This window comes from Physeter macrocephalus, chromosome 20, assembly GCF_002837175.3.
Source record: "Physeter macrocephalus isolate SW-GA chromosome 20, ASM283717v5, whole genome shotgun sequence".
In the NCBI taxonomy this organism is placed as follows: Eukaryota; Metazoa; Chordata; class Mammalia; order Artiodactyla; family Physeteridae; genus Physeter; species Physeter macrocephalus.
In genome coordinates this window covers 58888267-58902278 of record NC_041233.1, presented here as the reverse complement: position 1 = coordinate 58902278, position 14012 = coordinate 58888267, and the positions used below count along the sequence as shown (strand labels likewise).

General features: G+C 49.0%; 1 protein-coding gene across 1 annotated transcript in view; it reads right to left on the bottom strand.

Moving 5' to 3' along the window:
* The window catches only part of PDCD11 (programmed cell death 11), a 50806-nt gene that overhangs the window by 345 nt on the left and 36449 nt on the right, over positions 1-14012 (bottom strand). Inside the window, exons 22-35 of the mRNA XM_055081436.1 lie at positions 11293-11443; positions 10999-11101; positions 10396-10573; positions 8304-8360; positions 7590-7712; positions 6899-7021; positions 6216-6519; positions 5905-6021; positions 5089-5238; positions 4778-4870; positions 2947-3104; positions 2081-2249; positions 1355-1508; positions 694-859 (exon numbers count right to left, since the gene is read on the bottom strand). Of these exons, the coding sequence (XP_054937411.1) occupies positions 694-859; positions 1355-1508; positions 2081-2249; positions 2947-3104; positions 4778-4870; positions 5089-5238; positions 5905-6021; positions 6216-6519; positions 6899-7021; positions 7590-7712; positions 8304-8360; positions 10396-10573; positions 10999-11101; positions 11293-11443 (2046 nt within the window). The remainder of the gene's footprint in view (positions 1-693; positions 860-1354; positions 1509-2080; positions 2250-2946; positions 3105-4777; positions 4871-5088; positions 5239-5904; positions 6022-6215; positions 6520-6898; positions 7022-7589; positions 7713-8303; positions 8361-10395; positions 10574-10998; positions 11102-11292; positions 11444-14012) is intronic.

Below are 14012 nucleotides of genomic sequence, written 5' to 3'. Positions count from 1 at the left end.
CACACGATTCTCAGCTAGCCTTCACCCACTTGCTCTAAGGCTCTGGAGCCAGGCCCTCTGTTATCCAGCACTACCACTTCTACCTTTATTTTTATTCCCTTTATAAACTCCCACCATGTCTGTGGAGAGGGAGAACACCACCCTCACTTTCCAGAGGAATAGAGATGTTAAAGGACTTACTGGCCTGAAGTCACACAGTGAATCAGGACAAAGCTAATGGGATGGGGACAGGCAATGAGGTGTGGCTCCGTGAGGAAAGCTCTGCCTAAAACTCACTGATGGGCTTGGGTGAGGCATCAGTTCTTTCTGGACCGAAGTCAGTCCAGGGCGGTCTCTAATCCTCCCTGCCTTGGGGGGATGCTGGGGATCAGTGAGATCATGCCTGTGAACACTCTCTACCAAGAGAGCCAGGCTCAGCATTAATTATGAGGAAAACCCAAGTCTCCTGATTCCCAGGCCTGGGGCTAGCCTACCTCTGACCCAAGGTTCCAGCCAGACCAGAGGCTAGCCACTGAGGCAGAAAAGAAACTGGAAACGTGAATGTCATAGGACATGTCATGTCAAAGGCGTTTTTCCAGACAGAGTAAGAGAACTGGGGTTCCGGGAGCTGCTGGGGGGCTAAAACGCCTCCAAGTGGCCAATGTTCCCAACCCCGCAACAGGCAATAGGCCTCAGCCTGTCCTCCCCTCTCACCGGACTTCCTTCTGGCTGCCACGCTTGATGATCATGTCGATGTAGACCGACCAGACATCCGTGCGCTTTGGGTAGGTGCTCAGCGTGTTCTCGAAAATGGCTTTGGCGCGCTCCGCATCCCCCAGCTGGAACTCAAGCTGGGCAAACTTGGCAATCACATCCACGTCTGCAGGGAGAGGACAACTCAGACACAGAAAGCAGACAGATGCCCTCATCAAAACACACTACCCTACAGGGACAGAGTCTGATGCCTGATTCCCTGTTCTTGGGTAATAAGACCTAGGTGATGACAAGAGGGACAGTGGGGCGGGTTTAGGGCCAAATACACAGATGGGCACTGATCTATGACTCCCAACAGCAGACATCCTACTCTCCGGACCGAGAAGGGAGAATCAGGGGATGAGAGGTTGGCCGTGGGGCAGGCAGAGGCAAAAGAATTAGTGCTAACTCCTTTCTGTTCCTCTATCTTCTGAGTTTAGAATTTAAAATGCAACACGAGCTATGTTCACGAGCGTACGATCGAGAGAGAGATAGCCACGTACGCTCCACAAGGCTTTCCTAACACCAGCCCTTGGATGAGGAGACCCCCAGCCCTCTGCCCAGATGGGAGACAGCCTACTGTGCCATGGAATTGGGCTGGTGGGTGGGAACAAGCACTCACGCTCTTTCTTAGGCAGGCACTCGAGGGCTCGCTGCATCACGCGGTGACTGGCCCCGGCCTGGCCCCTCCGCAGAAGAAAGGCACCGTATTTGATCCAGACAGCTTTCTCCTGCCTGAAACGTTTCAGCATCCGGTTGTAAAGTTCACCAGCTTCCTGTGGGAAGGACAACATAAGCTGAGGAGAGTGATTAAGACAAAGGGGACAACGGCAGAGACAGGCAGCTACACTCGTGGGAAGCTAGACCTGGGCTCACAGACTCCATCAGTATCCAGGCCCAATGTCAGGTACGCGGGGGGAGAGGGCAGGCGCACAGGATGAGGAGAGCGCATGATGGGGAGTCTCCCTCCTAAGCCTGTGCCGTGAGGAGGTCCTAAGACTAGAAGAGAGAACGTGAGCATGACGAGGGGGAGGAGAGATGAGAAAGGGCTACTGGGCTATGTCGCCTCCTGTCGGTGACACCCGTCGGCGACACCTGTCGGCATCCCAAGGGATAGACCCCGGGGTCTGCTGTCCCTTCCCTTCCCTCATCCCGGCCCCACATTCCCAAAGCGGAGGCGGGGGAAACGACTTCTCCCACCTGGAAGGTGAGCAAGCCTGGGGCAGGACTGGGTCCAGATGCAGCTATTCTCCCCCGAGACTTCCCTGCTGCCTCTGGGACTCCCAGGAGCTCGTTTCTAAGTGGCTGAGGTCCCCCTAGCAGCCGGCCACCTGGCCCAGACTCCTACCTGGAATTTTTCTGACTTGGTGTAGATGTCAGCCAGATGGAGAAAGACCTTGAGAGGCTCGTTGTACTGCACAGCCCGCTCGAAGACCTTGGTCAGCGACCCCTGGGAGCCGTACATGTTTTCTAGGTTCAGCAGGGCCACCCACACGTTCAGCTTCTCCTGCTCCTCTCTGGAGGGAGAGCAGTCAGCACGTGAGCTCCATCATCTTGGCCCAACGAGCCCCCCACTGCCATCGGGGGACTGGAACTACATCCTCCTCCCCAGGCTCCACCCAAGTCCTCAGTTCCCACCCCCAAATGCAGGCCCCGAGAGGCCCTGTCCCCACTGCAGCTCACACAGAAGCAGGAACCCCGACCCCATGGCTGTGGGGTCTGGGGCTCCCCTGGTTTCTGCCTCCACTCCTGGGAAGGAAACCTACCAAATCTCAAACCGGCCTGAGGTCTGGACTGGAAGGAATCTGTGGTCTGAATCTCCCCCCAAACTAAAAGAATGATGCAAAGGAGCGCCATCCCTCTTCACTAGCCTTTGGGAAACCCATTCTACCCTGTGCCTGGAACATGGTCACCGACAGCGTTTTCGCCCAGGTGTGTGGAGAGGTGTTTTCCCTCTGTACTTCTGCTCCAAGTGGGGCACCTAACTGAGGGCCCATGCCTCGTGTAAACGTTACCCTTAGCTATCTCGGTGAAGAGGACTATAAAATATAAATGAGCAGATCTATTTCACAGACGGCACAACTCTGAGAGAAAGCCTGTGAACCCACGGGCGCCGGGTGGCGGCCACCCAAACTGCCGCCAGCCTGTCGAGGAGACACAGCCCCCCCACCTGGAGAAAGACAGGGCCCCAAGGCAGGAGGGCGCAGTCGAGACCTGAAGGAGATGGTCTTGAGCGCCCTCTCGGCCACGGCCCGGGCCTTCTCGATCTCTGTGGCCTGCAGGTGGAAGGCCATGTACTGCAGCCACAGGATGGAGCTGTTGGGGGAGCTCAGCACGAGACGGTCAAAGTCATCTGCCGACTCCGGCTGCCGTATATTTTTCTTTCCATTTTGTACAATTAATCTATAAATATGTAGAACTGTAGGTTGCTTGCTAGCTGTTTTGTAAGCCATAAATTTAGCTCCTTGATTAGACCAGAAGTTTTCTAGGAGTAGAGGCCTTCTACTGTCTTTTACAAACCAGCATGGCAGCAAACACAGAAGCAAAGCCTAGTGCAAATGGTCATTGTCAGTTTCTCCCCGTTTTCTTCTGTAAGAGGGACAGCGTCGCATTGCAGGGCGTGCACTACTCACCTTCTTCAAGAAGCAAGTCACAGTCTGACCAGCCTGGTACTGTTTAATCTTCTCCAAGGGGCTAACAGAATGAGTGTTGAGAGCAGTGTGGCCATCCTTCTCCAGCTCACTGGTTGCAGAAAGGCAATGGAAAGAGTAAACCAACCTCTGGATAAGCTTCTGGCTTGAAACCATCTCCCCCAAGTGGCCATGGATTGATTTTACAGGACTCCGCTAACTCATACACACCTACCATGCACCCCCCACCCCCCGCCATTTCTCTCCTTAAAGGGGAATGAATGCTCACAATACCTGCGTGAAAATTAATCCCTTCCAATTCACTCACCTAGGTATGAATAAGCTGTAAAGCAGGTAGCCAACAATAATCTTTATAAGTATAGGAAACAAAACTATTTTACTTCTTTCAATGCTTTAGCTACTGCTTTACAGTTTGCAGAACTGCTTTCACAAATAATCTCTCACTGAATGTGACAACACTCTCATGTGTGAATCAAGTAGGACAGATATTATTAAACTCATTTTATGCTACAGACCCAGGAGTTGAAGTCAGAGTTCCTGATTCAAAAATCCAGTGCTCTGTCCCCTATGCTACCTTGGCATCATCACTTTCTTGATTCTCTTTTTCTTCTCAGAAAAGCAACAAGGAGATGCGGTCTGAAAGTTATCAGTCCACAAATCACTTCAAAGGAAGCACAGAATTCCCACCATTCCAACCAGCCAAGCTTACCAATTCAAATTTGTAAAACAAAACAGAACTCATCAATAAAATGGTACCAGCAATACTGGTAAAACTGTAACGTATAATAGCAAGTACTGGTGAATATAGGAACACAGGAAACTCATACACTAGTAAAGCTGAAACACACCCAGCAATTCCACCCTAGAGAAATCCGTGCACAGGCGCACAATGGAACGAGTTCAGGGATGTTCACTGTGGCATGGTGGAAACAACCGTAAACGTCCTCCATCAGCTTGAAAATATACACGGTTTCGCACAGGCACAGGATGGGTTACTGTTTTAACTCTAGGCCCCAAAATGGAGAGATCGCAAAAACAAAATTTTGAGTGAAGAAAACAAGCTGCAGAATATTAAGCACAGCATACTATTTATGTAAAATTTGAAAACCATACAAAATCATTTTTTGTAGACATATATATATATACGTATATATAACGAAAGTATAAAAGCAAGAGCTGGATATATGTCAAATAATGGAGAATTCATCCTCTGGGGGTGAAGGGAGAAGCCTGGGAAGGGAACATCTGTAAAATGTTATTTCTTAAAACACACACAGAACATCCATGTGCCTGGCACTCTAAAAGATAATTAACAGATAATTTACATTCATTATCTATAATGCCTTTGAGCTCAGCACGAGACGGTCAAAGTCATCTGCCGACTCCGGCTGCCGCCCGGGATCCATCAGCGCCTCCTCAATGCGGGACAGCTCTTTCTCTGCCTTCTGCTTCTCCAGCTCCCTTTCCTTCTTGCTTTTCTTCCTCTGCTGTGGAAGGCAGAACACCAAGTGAGCAATCTGCTCCTCAGCCCCGGGGAAGTCTGTGGTGGAAGTTAGGAGCCGGCAGGGAAGCCCCCGAGCTCCGCAAATACTCCCAGCCTGAGACGGCCCCACCCCTCGGAAGAGACACCCAGGGTAGGACAGAGCACGGGAGAACGGCGCCAAGGGTCCCTGCAGAAAGGACGAAGCCCTGGAAAATACGGCACCGTGGCTTGCTCTGGCTTCTCGTCCTCCTCGCTGTCGGAGCTCTCTCCGTGAGGTGGCAAGGCCGGGGTCAGAGTGTCCAGCTCCACATCCCAAACGAAGCCGGCAGACAGCTGCAGCCGGGGTGCTTCTGCCGGCCTGGTCTGCTTCTCCTGGAGGATCACAGGCGCATGTGAAAAAAGCACTGAGCCCAGGCTGCCCCTGTTCCACAGCCCCTTTCCACCCGGAGGAGCAGGGACTCCCACGGTGCCCAGAGACCTTTTCTCTCCTCCCACGGCAAGGCTAGGCCCCGGTCCACTGGGGACACTTTTAGGAGTGACATGAAAGCTTCCTTTGTAAATAAGCAGATTTAAGTAATATTTTTAAAAAGCTACATAGGCAAACACATATAAACGTGCAGGCATAAAACAGCAGTAGAGCTAGGACAGAGGTATGACAGACGTTCCGAGGGAAGTCCGGGAAGCCCTTCCACACCTGCCCTCAGTCCCAGTAGCGCCGTCCTCATTTCTTAGAGCAGGACACAGGTTCAGATGGACAAGCCTCCTTTCCTTTGCCCATCCCCCCACCCCCACTAATTCAATTCCACTCCAGCTAATAAACATCAACTAGAATTGACTTTCACAGCCCACTCAGCAGGTGAAGCAGCAGCCCTGTTTTCAGGAGCTGATGACCAACTGAGGAAACGAGGCGCCCCACTTCCTCACATTTTACAGAAAATGAAGACAGGAGGATGGTGCTGAGGACAGCCTAGCCCTCAGGCAGGGGAGCAGGGACTCCCTCCTGGGGCGGCCCTCCCCCCCACATCCGGCGCCGCTCACCCGGGGCCGCACACCCGTCTCCTCCACCTCCTCTTCTCCTTCCCGGTAGTACACTTCCACACCACTGTCGTCCTCCTCGGACGGGGCAGCTCTCCTCTGCCTCTTGTTCCCGCTTTCCTGGCATGACAAGCGGGGACAACGCTGAGCCTGGCTTCTCGCCCCAAGCGCCCTCCGCGGCCCCGGGGGGTACCCTCTCCCCACCCAAACTCGGCCTCCCTCGGTCTGCGAGGCTGAGGCGAAGTGGCTGCCGGGCAGATTCTGGAAGGCTCTCCTTTTCCTGTGAAGGGGGTCATCCTCCCCGAGGGCCCTACCTGCTCACTGCCAGACTCTGGGCGCGGCCGCTTGCCCAGCTTCTTCGCCTGGGGCTTCCGGGGCTCTTTCTTCTCCTTGCTGGGCAGCTGTGCCCCCTCCTGCCCCTTCCCAATCCTCTTCTCTTTCTGTTTCTGATTCTTCCTCTCCTTCTCTTCTTCTCCTTTGTGGTCTCTCTCCTCTGCCTCTGTTTCCCTCCCCTCTTGCTTCGGAAGTGGCAGTCCCAGGGAGGCAGAAAACACGTCCGGCTTTCCAGTGTCGTCGGCGAGGATTGACAGCTCTACCAGGTTCTCCCGGCGGTTCAGGCTACGACAGGGAGACCAGGCGAGCGGACCATGGGGACAGCATAAGGAGCACATGGTCACAGCGAGCAGCCCGCAGTTTCTGGGCCTGCCCCCACCTGCCTTGGAATCCATGCAGTAATCTCAGGAATGATCTGCACAATTGCTTGGTAGAAAAATACAGAGGGCAGCTGTGCTATCCCTTCCTCCGTCCCCAAAGACGGGTGCCCGCGCAGAGGAAAGTCTCCACAATTGCCTTTAGGAGCTGAGGTAGAAGGCTCCACACAAAGGGAGCTCATTCATCGTTACTTACCATTGCCTAAGCCATTATGTTTATAGTTCACCTCTCCATCTCCACCCAGCATTCCCAGAGAAAGAGGTGAGAAAGAGAGAAGAGCACCTACCTTAGGACCTTGGCTGTGAGCAGCTTGCCTTCGGGGAGATACCCGTCATAAGGGGAATTCTTGGACAGGCTGTACTGGGATACACGTGGGTATTGGGCCAAACCTGTAACTGAGGGGCCAAGGCTGACAGGAGAGAGAGAGACAAGGGTCCTGTGGTCAGAAAGAAACACAGCAACAGAGTCCCCAGCCAAGCCTAATGCCTCCTCTCTCCCAGAGACTCAAGTTGTGATGAGGCTTTAGGACAGACATAAGGTTCCTGGCACTCAACAAAATAAAGAGGGCTTTGTAAACTGGAAAAATCATCAAGCGTAATGAAGACATAATTGAAAGATATTCTTTACCCCATATCAGAGCATCACAACGCACTCACAAGCTGCTAGAAAGACCAGAAGAAAATGAGGAAACATAATTACAGCAGGGAAGGCTGTAACATCTGGGGGTTCATGGAACACTTACAAATCATGACCATGGACATGCCATACTCTTTGTCAAAAATACCAAACAAGAGTAATTCAAAACTTTTTTGAAAGTATAAAAAGACTTGGAATTTAGAACACTGGTGGGAACACAGACTCTCCTTCCTTCATGTTCCCTCCAGAGATGGTGACCGGGGGGAGCAGCGGGCCAATGAAGACAGGCCCCGGGAGAACACTCGGGGCTGGTCCACGTCCCCGGGCTCCACCTCACTCACCCTAAGAGCACACCGGACGGCTGGACGGACTTCACATAGCCCCTCAGGAGCTGCCCTTCCTCAATATCCTGGATGGAGTTAATCTCAGGATCTGTTATTTTGCTTTTCGTCTCCGGGTTCGTCCTAAAGGAATAAAAGGCTTACTACACATGTACCTCTGACCCCATTTCCCGATCCTCACCCCCAAATCTCCTGTGATAATCACACTTTGTAAGAATATGACTCTGGACCTGTCAGTAGGATATCACCATCAGAGCCCAGCCCTACCCTCTCTCCTGAACTCCCGTCAGCTGGGGACAGGTTTAATAGTAACAAGGAGAGGCTGAGCAAGCCCGAAGGAGGTTAAACCTCATACATCCATTTCGAACCGTGACTTCAGGCCAATCCACTTCACGGCACACTTGTCCCTACTATGGAGCCCTGGGGGCTCCATCACCTCCCCTCACTAGGACCGCCATCTGGCAACTTTGAACACCACTATGGATGTTTGAACCTTTCTTTGGGAAACAACAGCCTGAGCAGACAGGTTCTTCTACAATCTGAATGTCCTCAGCTTTTCTGGATAAAAAACGGGGCCGGGCATAAAGGGGGTGAGCAGAGAAGCAAGCTGGGAGGCCCAAAGCTCTGTGCCAGATCCACACAGCCTCTCCTCAGTCCTCTGGGGCCGGTGGGGAGTTCTCCCCCAATTCTTCCCCCAACAACACAGACACTCACCTGGACGATCGCAGTGACAAAGTCAATACAGGGCCTGTAGTGGACAGCACATAACACCTGGAGTGAGAGCAAAAGAGAAGGAAACGCTGACGCCAGCCAGCACCTCAGGAGAAGGGAGAGGGCCTCGGCTTCCTCTCCACAAGGCTGAGCAACAGGCGAGAGCGAGGGCTCTGTTCATCCTGCTGACAACCTGCTGAGGGACTCGGGACAAGTCCCCTCTCTAGGCCTCAGTTTACTAGTTCGTCAAGTAAAAATACCGCTACTTTCTCTCCTCACCCAAGAATGGTGCTGGGAGGAGGAAACAAGAGGACACATGCAAGCCCTCTGGAAGGCACACAGAGCCACGCGGTGAGTACTTAGGAGGTAAGACCAGCCCTGCATCGGGGGATGGGAGGGTCTGGTCTCGTGGAGAGACAGACTCAGCACAGGAAACCATGACAGGGGACGGCCTGGTACCACTGCCGACTCAGAGCGGCAGGTCAGAGGAGCCCATGAGGGAGGCCTGCGCAGGGGAGGCTTCTGGGAGGATAACAGGGTTTACTCTTCGGGGGGGTTTCCAAACCCACCACGCAATGGTGGTGTCATTTATACCACCACGCAAGGTAGAGAATCTTATCCGTAGAAAGGATCTCAGCAACAACATGGTCCAAATTCTCCCATGATAGGCGCGTGCCTTTTCTACCAGGGAATTACAGCCCTTAAAGCAGGAAAGGACCTAAAGGGATCATCTATCTTTAGGCATTTAACTTATTGTTCACATTGACAGATGAAGGAATTACAACTGAATGCTACTCATACATTTAACTACAATAATGTTATTTTTAAAAAATATTTTGCTAAAAAAATAAAATAAAAATCACACCTGTATTTGTAAGCCTAAATAAGCAAAGCAGAGATGATCTTGGATTTCCCTCTGACTCATTCTTTTTCTTCTCCTAGGCCCTGGGCATTTTGTGCTGTTTAGCCCTGACAAGTGGTTGAGAATTTACGCAGGTGCTGGTGGCTGGGACACTCGAGATGGGAGGGCAATTACTACTCTCCAGTCTCTGCCTCCTGAAGGCGTCTGTTCCACTGTTGGATAACTGTGGTTGTCAGACAAGTCTGTATTGTACAAGGCTGAAATATGCCTCTCCATGCTACTTTATTCAGGCTATAAAATGGTTTTAAAACTCTGAGGTAGGCTCATTTTTGTGCATCCAAAATAGTTCATAAAGCACCCCCCAACTCCAAAAGGTTACTGCTATCCTCTTGCAGAGAACACATACAGATCAATTTTTTTTAATTAAAAAGATGAATGGTTCAATAGTAAAATGAGGAAGCAACTTGGCCAAACAAAGCACAGAACAAATGTAAACAGCCAATAAACATGAAAAACGACCAGTAAGAGCAATTCAAATTAAAATGCGAGATCAATTTCAGCCTATTCAATGGCAAAATTTAAAAATTAAGAATATCCAGTGCTGACAGGGGTGTGAGGAATGAACAGTCATATTTATTGTTAATTGAGATAAAAATTAGCAAAGTCCTTTTGGAAGACACTTTGGCAAAATGTATAACATTGTTTGACCCATCAATTTTACTCTTAGGAATTTATTTCACAGTTACACTTTCACTGGTACCCAAACATACGTGCAAAGATATTCACTTCAACATTACTGTCCATCAACAGAATTGTTTAAATAAACTGTGATTTTTTTAAAAAACACATCATGCAATACTAAAAAAAAATGTTAAAAATAAGGTAAAAGAACAAGGCTGATTTCAATATACTAGCACAGGAAAGAAAAAGTGTATGATAAACTGCCATGAGAAAAAAGCAAGTTGCAGAATAGCACATAAAATGAAATTCTACTATTACGTACAGGCAAATTATACCTGTATGTGTTACAGTCTTGAAAGCTAGAGGTCAAAGTATCTAATGGCAAAAAGTGGTGGAGAAAGAGAGGAGCGACAGCAATTTTCATTTTCCATTTTATATACTATTTTTTTTTTCTGGTACAAAATCACACATCTATAATTAAAAGAAAAACAAAAACAAAAAAACCCCACCAATCCCACAGAGAGCTGAAAAGAGGAAGAGAACTCAGCCTACCTGACAATCTTCTGTGGGGTAAAGTTTTCCAGGGGCGTCTCTGAGTAGGAGTCACTCACGTGAAATATACTGACTCTTCCCATTTTCCCGAAGGGGAAGGAGACGGTCAGTCCCTCCTTGGGAAGCACCTTCACCACGCGGCCCATGGCCACTTCCCCTTTCTCGAGCTTGTGAGGACCTGGCAGGAGAATGAACCAGATTCAGGGAAGAGGAAATGAGCCAAGAAAGAAGCCGAGACACTGGCCAACCAGAGTCCGGGGGAGGTGGAGGCATCCAGACTCGGGCTGTCTAGGCTGAGCTGACCTGAATGATCACACAGACCCAGATCACCATGCCATGTGGTCAAGAATGCCAGGGCCATGTGGTGGACAAGCCTTTCTGAGAGAGCTAAGAAAAACAACTGTGTAGGTAAAGGTGACTCAGACACAGGCCACAGAGCAAAGCCCCGAGAGAAAAACTGTTCCAAGGACATAGCCACCACGCTAGGCTTTCTAAGGACTCCGAAACCCACGGCATCCTTCAACCTGGGCAATGACTGAAGACCTCTTCCCGCTCCCTTCCACCCCGTCCCTTCCCTGACCAGGTCCCATTTCATCACCACACCTATGAGTGAAAGACACAAGAAGGCCTTGGAGGAATCTGGGCCAACCACGGTGGCCTTCAGGGCCTGGCCAATCCGGAACTTCTTATCTGGATGTTTCAGAACCTGGAAGGGCAAGAAAATTCTTCTGATGTTTGAGGAAAGGCCTGTCATTTATCCAAAACCACAGCATTTAAGTCTGCACGGTAAGTATCTCCCGCGGTACGGTTCCCTGTACCCACTGTGAGCACACACCAGACACTAAGTTGAGCTCAGGGAGCTGGGGTTTCCTCTCCAGGGATCTCAGGCACACTGACCTTGAAGCTAAGAGAAGTGAGCAGTAAGGGAATTCTCCCCCGGATGTCTGGAGCGATGTCTACCTCAAGCCATTTCTTAACCACATTGTACTGGGGGAAAAAAAACAGGAGGAGAAATGGAATGGGCAGATACAAACGTCTCTTCTCTTCCCTTCACTAAAACAGACTCTCCTAAAATCACAGGGCTCAAAGGGCCCAAAGCCTACATTTTCCCAAGGAACAGGAACACACCCTTACGTCCCAATGCCCCTGTCCAACCTCCGCTTCTCGCAGGCTTCACTCAGAGTCTAGCTCAGAGCCTTTGCCAGCCCAGCAGAACATGCATCTCTCCTGGTGCCTCAGCTGATTAGGAGGCAAGAAAGGCCTCAGAGATATCCTCAAGCAGTAGGACCAATCCCACTGACCTCTGTCACCTCCCCCAAACTCAGTTGTGCCCAGTGACTGTTAACCATCTTCAGGGACTAACATCTTATTTCTAAATCAATTTAGAGTTTGCTATTGACACAGTGCTCTGCCCTAAATACACACCCCAATTTTCAGGTCAACTCAACAAAACATTTATCAAGCAGCCACTATGTATATGGCATGAGAGTGATAAGTAAAAGCCAGGCCCTGCCTTCAAAGAGATTACAGTCTGCAAAGAGTAAGTCAAATGAGTATGCAGGAGCAAGCAACAAGTAAGAGTACAGTATGTTACGGGACCCTGTAGGAGAACTAGTAAGAAGGGAGGGTTATCTGTGCTGGACCTTGAAGGGTTGTAGGCAATAAGAATAGACAGTACTCCCAGTGTAGAAATAAAGATAAGAGTACAGTATGTTACGGGACCCTGTAGGAGAACTAGTAAGAAGGGAGGGTTATCTGTGCTGGACCTTGAAGGGTTGTAGGCAATAAGAATAGACAGTACTCCCAGTGTAGAAATAAAGACAAGAAGGGAAAAAAATAGAGGAAGTTTTCAGCATGACTGGTATACCAGATTCATAAAGTCAGATTATGAAGAGCTTAAGCACCACTCTAAGGCATCTTGGGTTTATGAATGTCTATAGACAACAGGTAACTAAAAGGATCAAGCACCACAGACATACTCAGATACATGCTCATGGAGGAAGAATCTGGCAGCAATGAAGAGGAATTATCCCTCAGGGTCAAACCCAGACCAACCTTCTCTCTGATGTATTACAACTGGTACAGTTCTCACTGATCACTTCCCTTTATTCAACTCCTGTTCCACCTGGGGTTAGAACACATAATCTGGCACCCAATTACATACTGTTTAGCACCGTTCCCGAACTTTATAAAAGGCAAGAATCTAAAATCCAACATTTTATTTTATTTTAAATAAAACATTTTTATTTAAAATATTTGTGTGTGTGTGTGTCTTCTGATAAAACTTTATTTGTGGACACTGAAATTTGAATTTTACATTATTTAAAGTAAAATAGGGCTTCCCTGGTGGTGCAGTGGCTGAGAGTCCGCCTGCCGATGCAGGGGACACAGGTTCGTGCCCCGGTCCGGGAAGATCCCACATGCCGCAGAGCAGCTAGGCCCGTGAGCCGTGGCCGCTGAGCCTGCGCGTCCGGAGCCTGTGCTCCGCAACGGGAGAGGCCACAACAGTGAGAGGCCCGCGTACCGCAAAAAATAAATAACGTGAAAATTAATCCCTTCCAATTCACTCACCTAGGTATGAATAAGCTGTAAAGCAGGTAGCCAACAATAATCTTTATAAGTATAGGAAACAAAACTATTTTACTTCTTTCAATGCTTTAGCTACTGCTTTACAGTTTGCAGAACTGCTTTCACAAATAATCTCTCACTGAATGTGACAACACTCTCATGTGTGAATCAAGTAGGACAGATATTATTAAACTCATTTTATGCTACAGACCCAGGAGTTGAAGTCAGAGTTCCTGATTCAAAAATCCAGTGCTCTGTCCCCTATGCTACCTTGGCATCATCACTTTCTTGATTCTCTTTTTCTTCTCAGAAAAGCAACAAGGAGATGCGGTCTGAAAGTTATCAGTCCACAAATCACTTCAAAGGAAGCACAGAATTCCCACCATTCCAACCAGCCAAGCTTACCAATTCAAATTTGTAAAACAAAACAGAACTCATCAATAAAATGGTACCAGCAATACTGGTAAAACTGTAACGTATAATAGCAAGTACTGGTGAATATAGGAACACAGGAAACTCATACACTAGTAAAGCTGAAACACACCCAGCAATTCCACCCTAGAGAAATCCGTGCACAGGCGCACAATGGAACGAGTTCAGGGATGTTCACTGTGGCATGGTGGAAACAACCGTAAACGTCCTCCATCAGCTTGAAAATATACACGGTTTCGCACAGGCACAGGATGGGTTACTGTTTTAACTCTAGGCCCCAAAATGGAGAGATCGCAAAAACAAAATTTTGAGTGAAGAAAACAAGCTGCAGAATATTAAGCACAGCATACTATTTATGTAAAATTTGAAAACCATACAAAATCATTTTTTGTAGACATATATATATATACGTATATATAACGAAAGTATAAAAGCAAGAGCTGGATATATGTCAAATAATGGAGAATTCATCCTCTGGGGGTGAAGGGAGAAGCCTGGGAAGGGAACATCTGTAAAATGTTATTTCTTAAAACACACACAGAACATCCATGTGCCTGGCACTCTAAAAGATAATTAACAGATAATTTACATTCATTATCTATAATGCCTTTTTATAT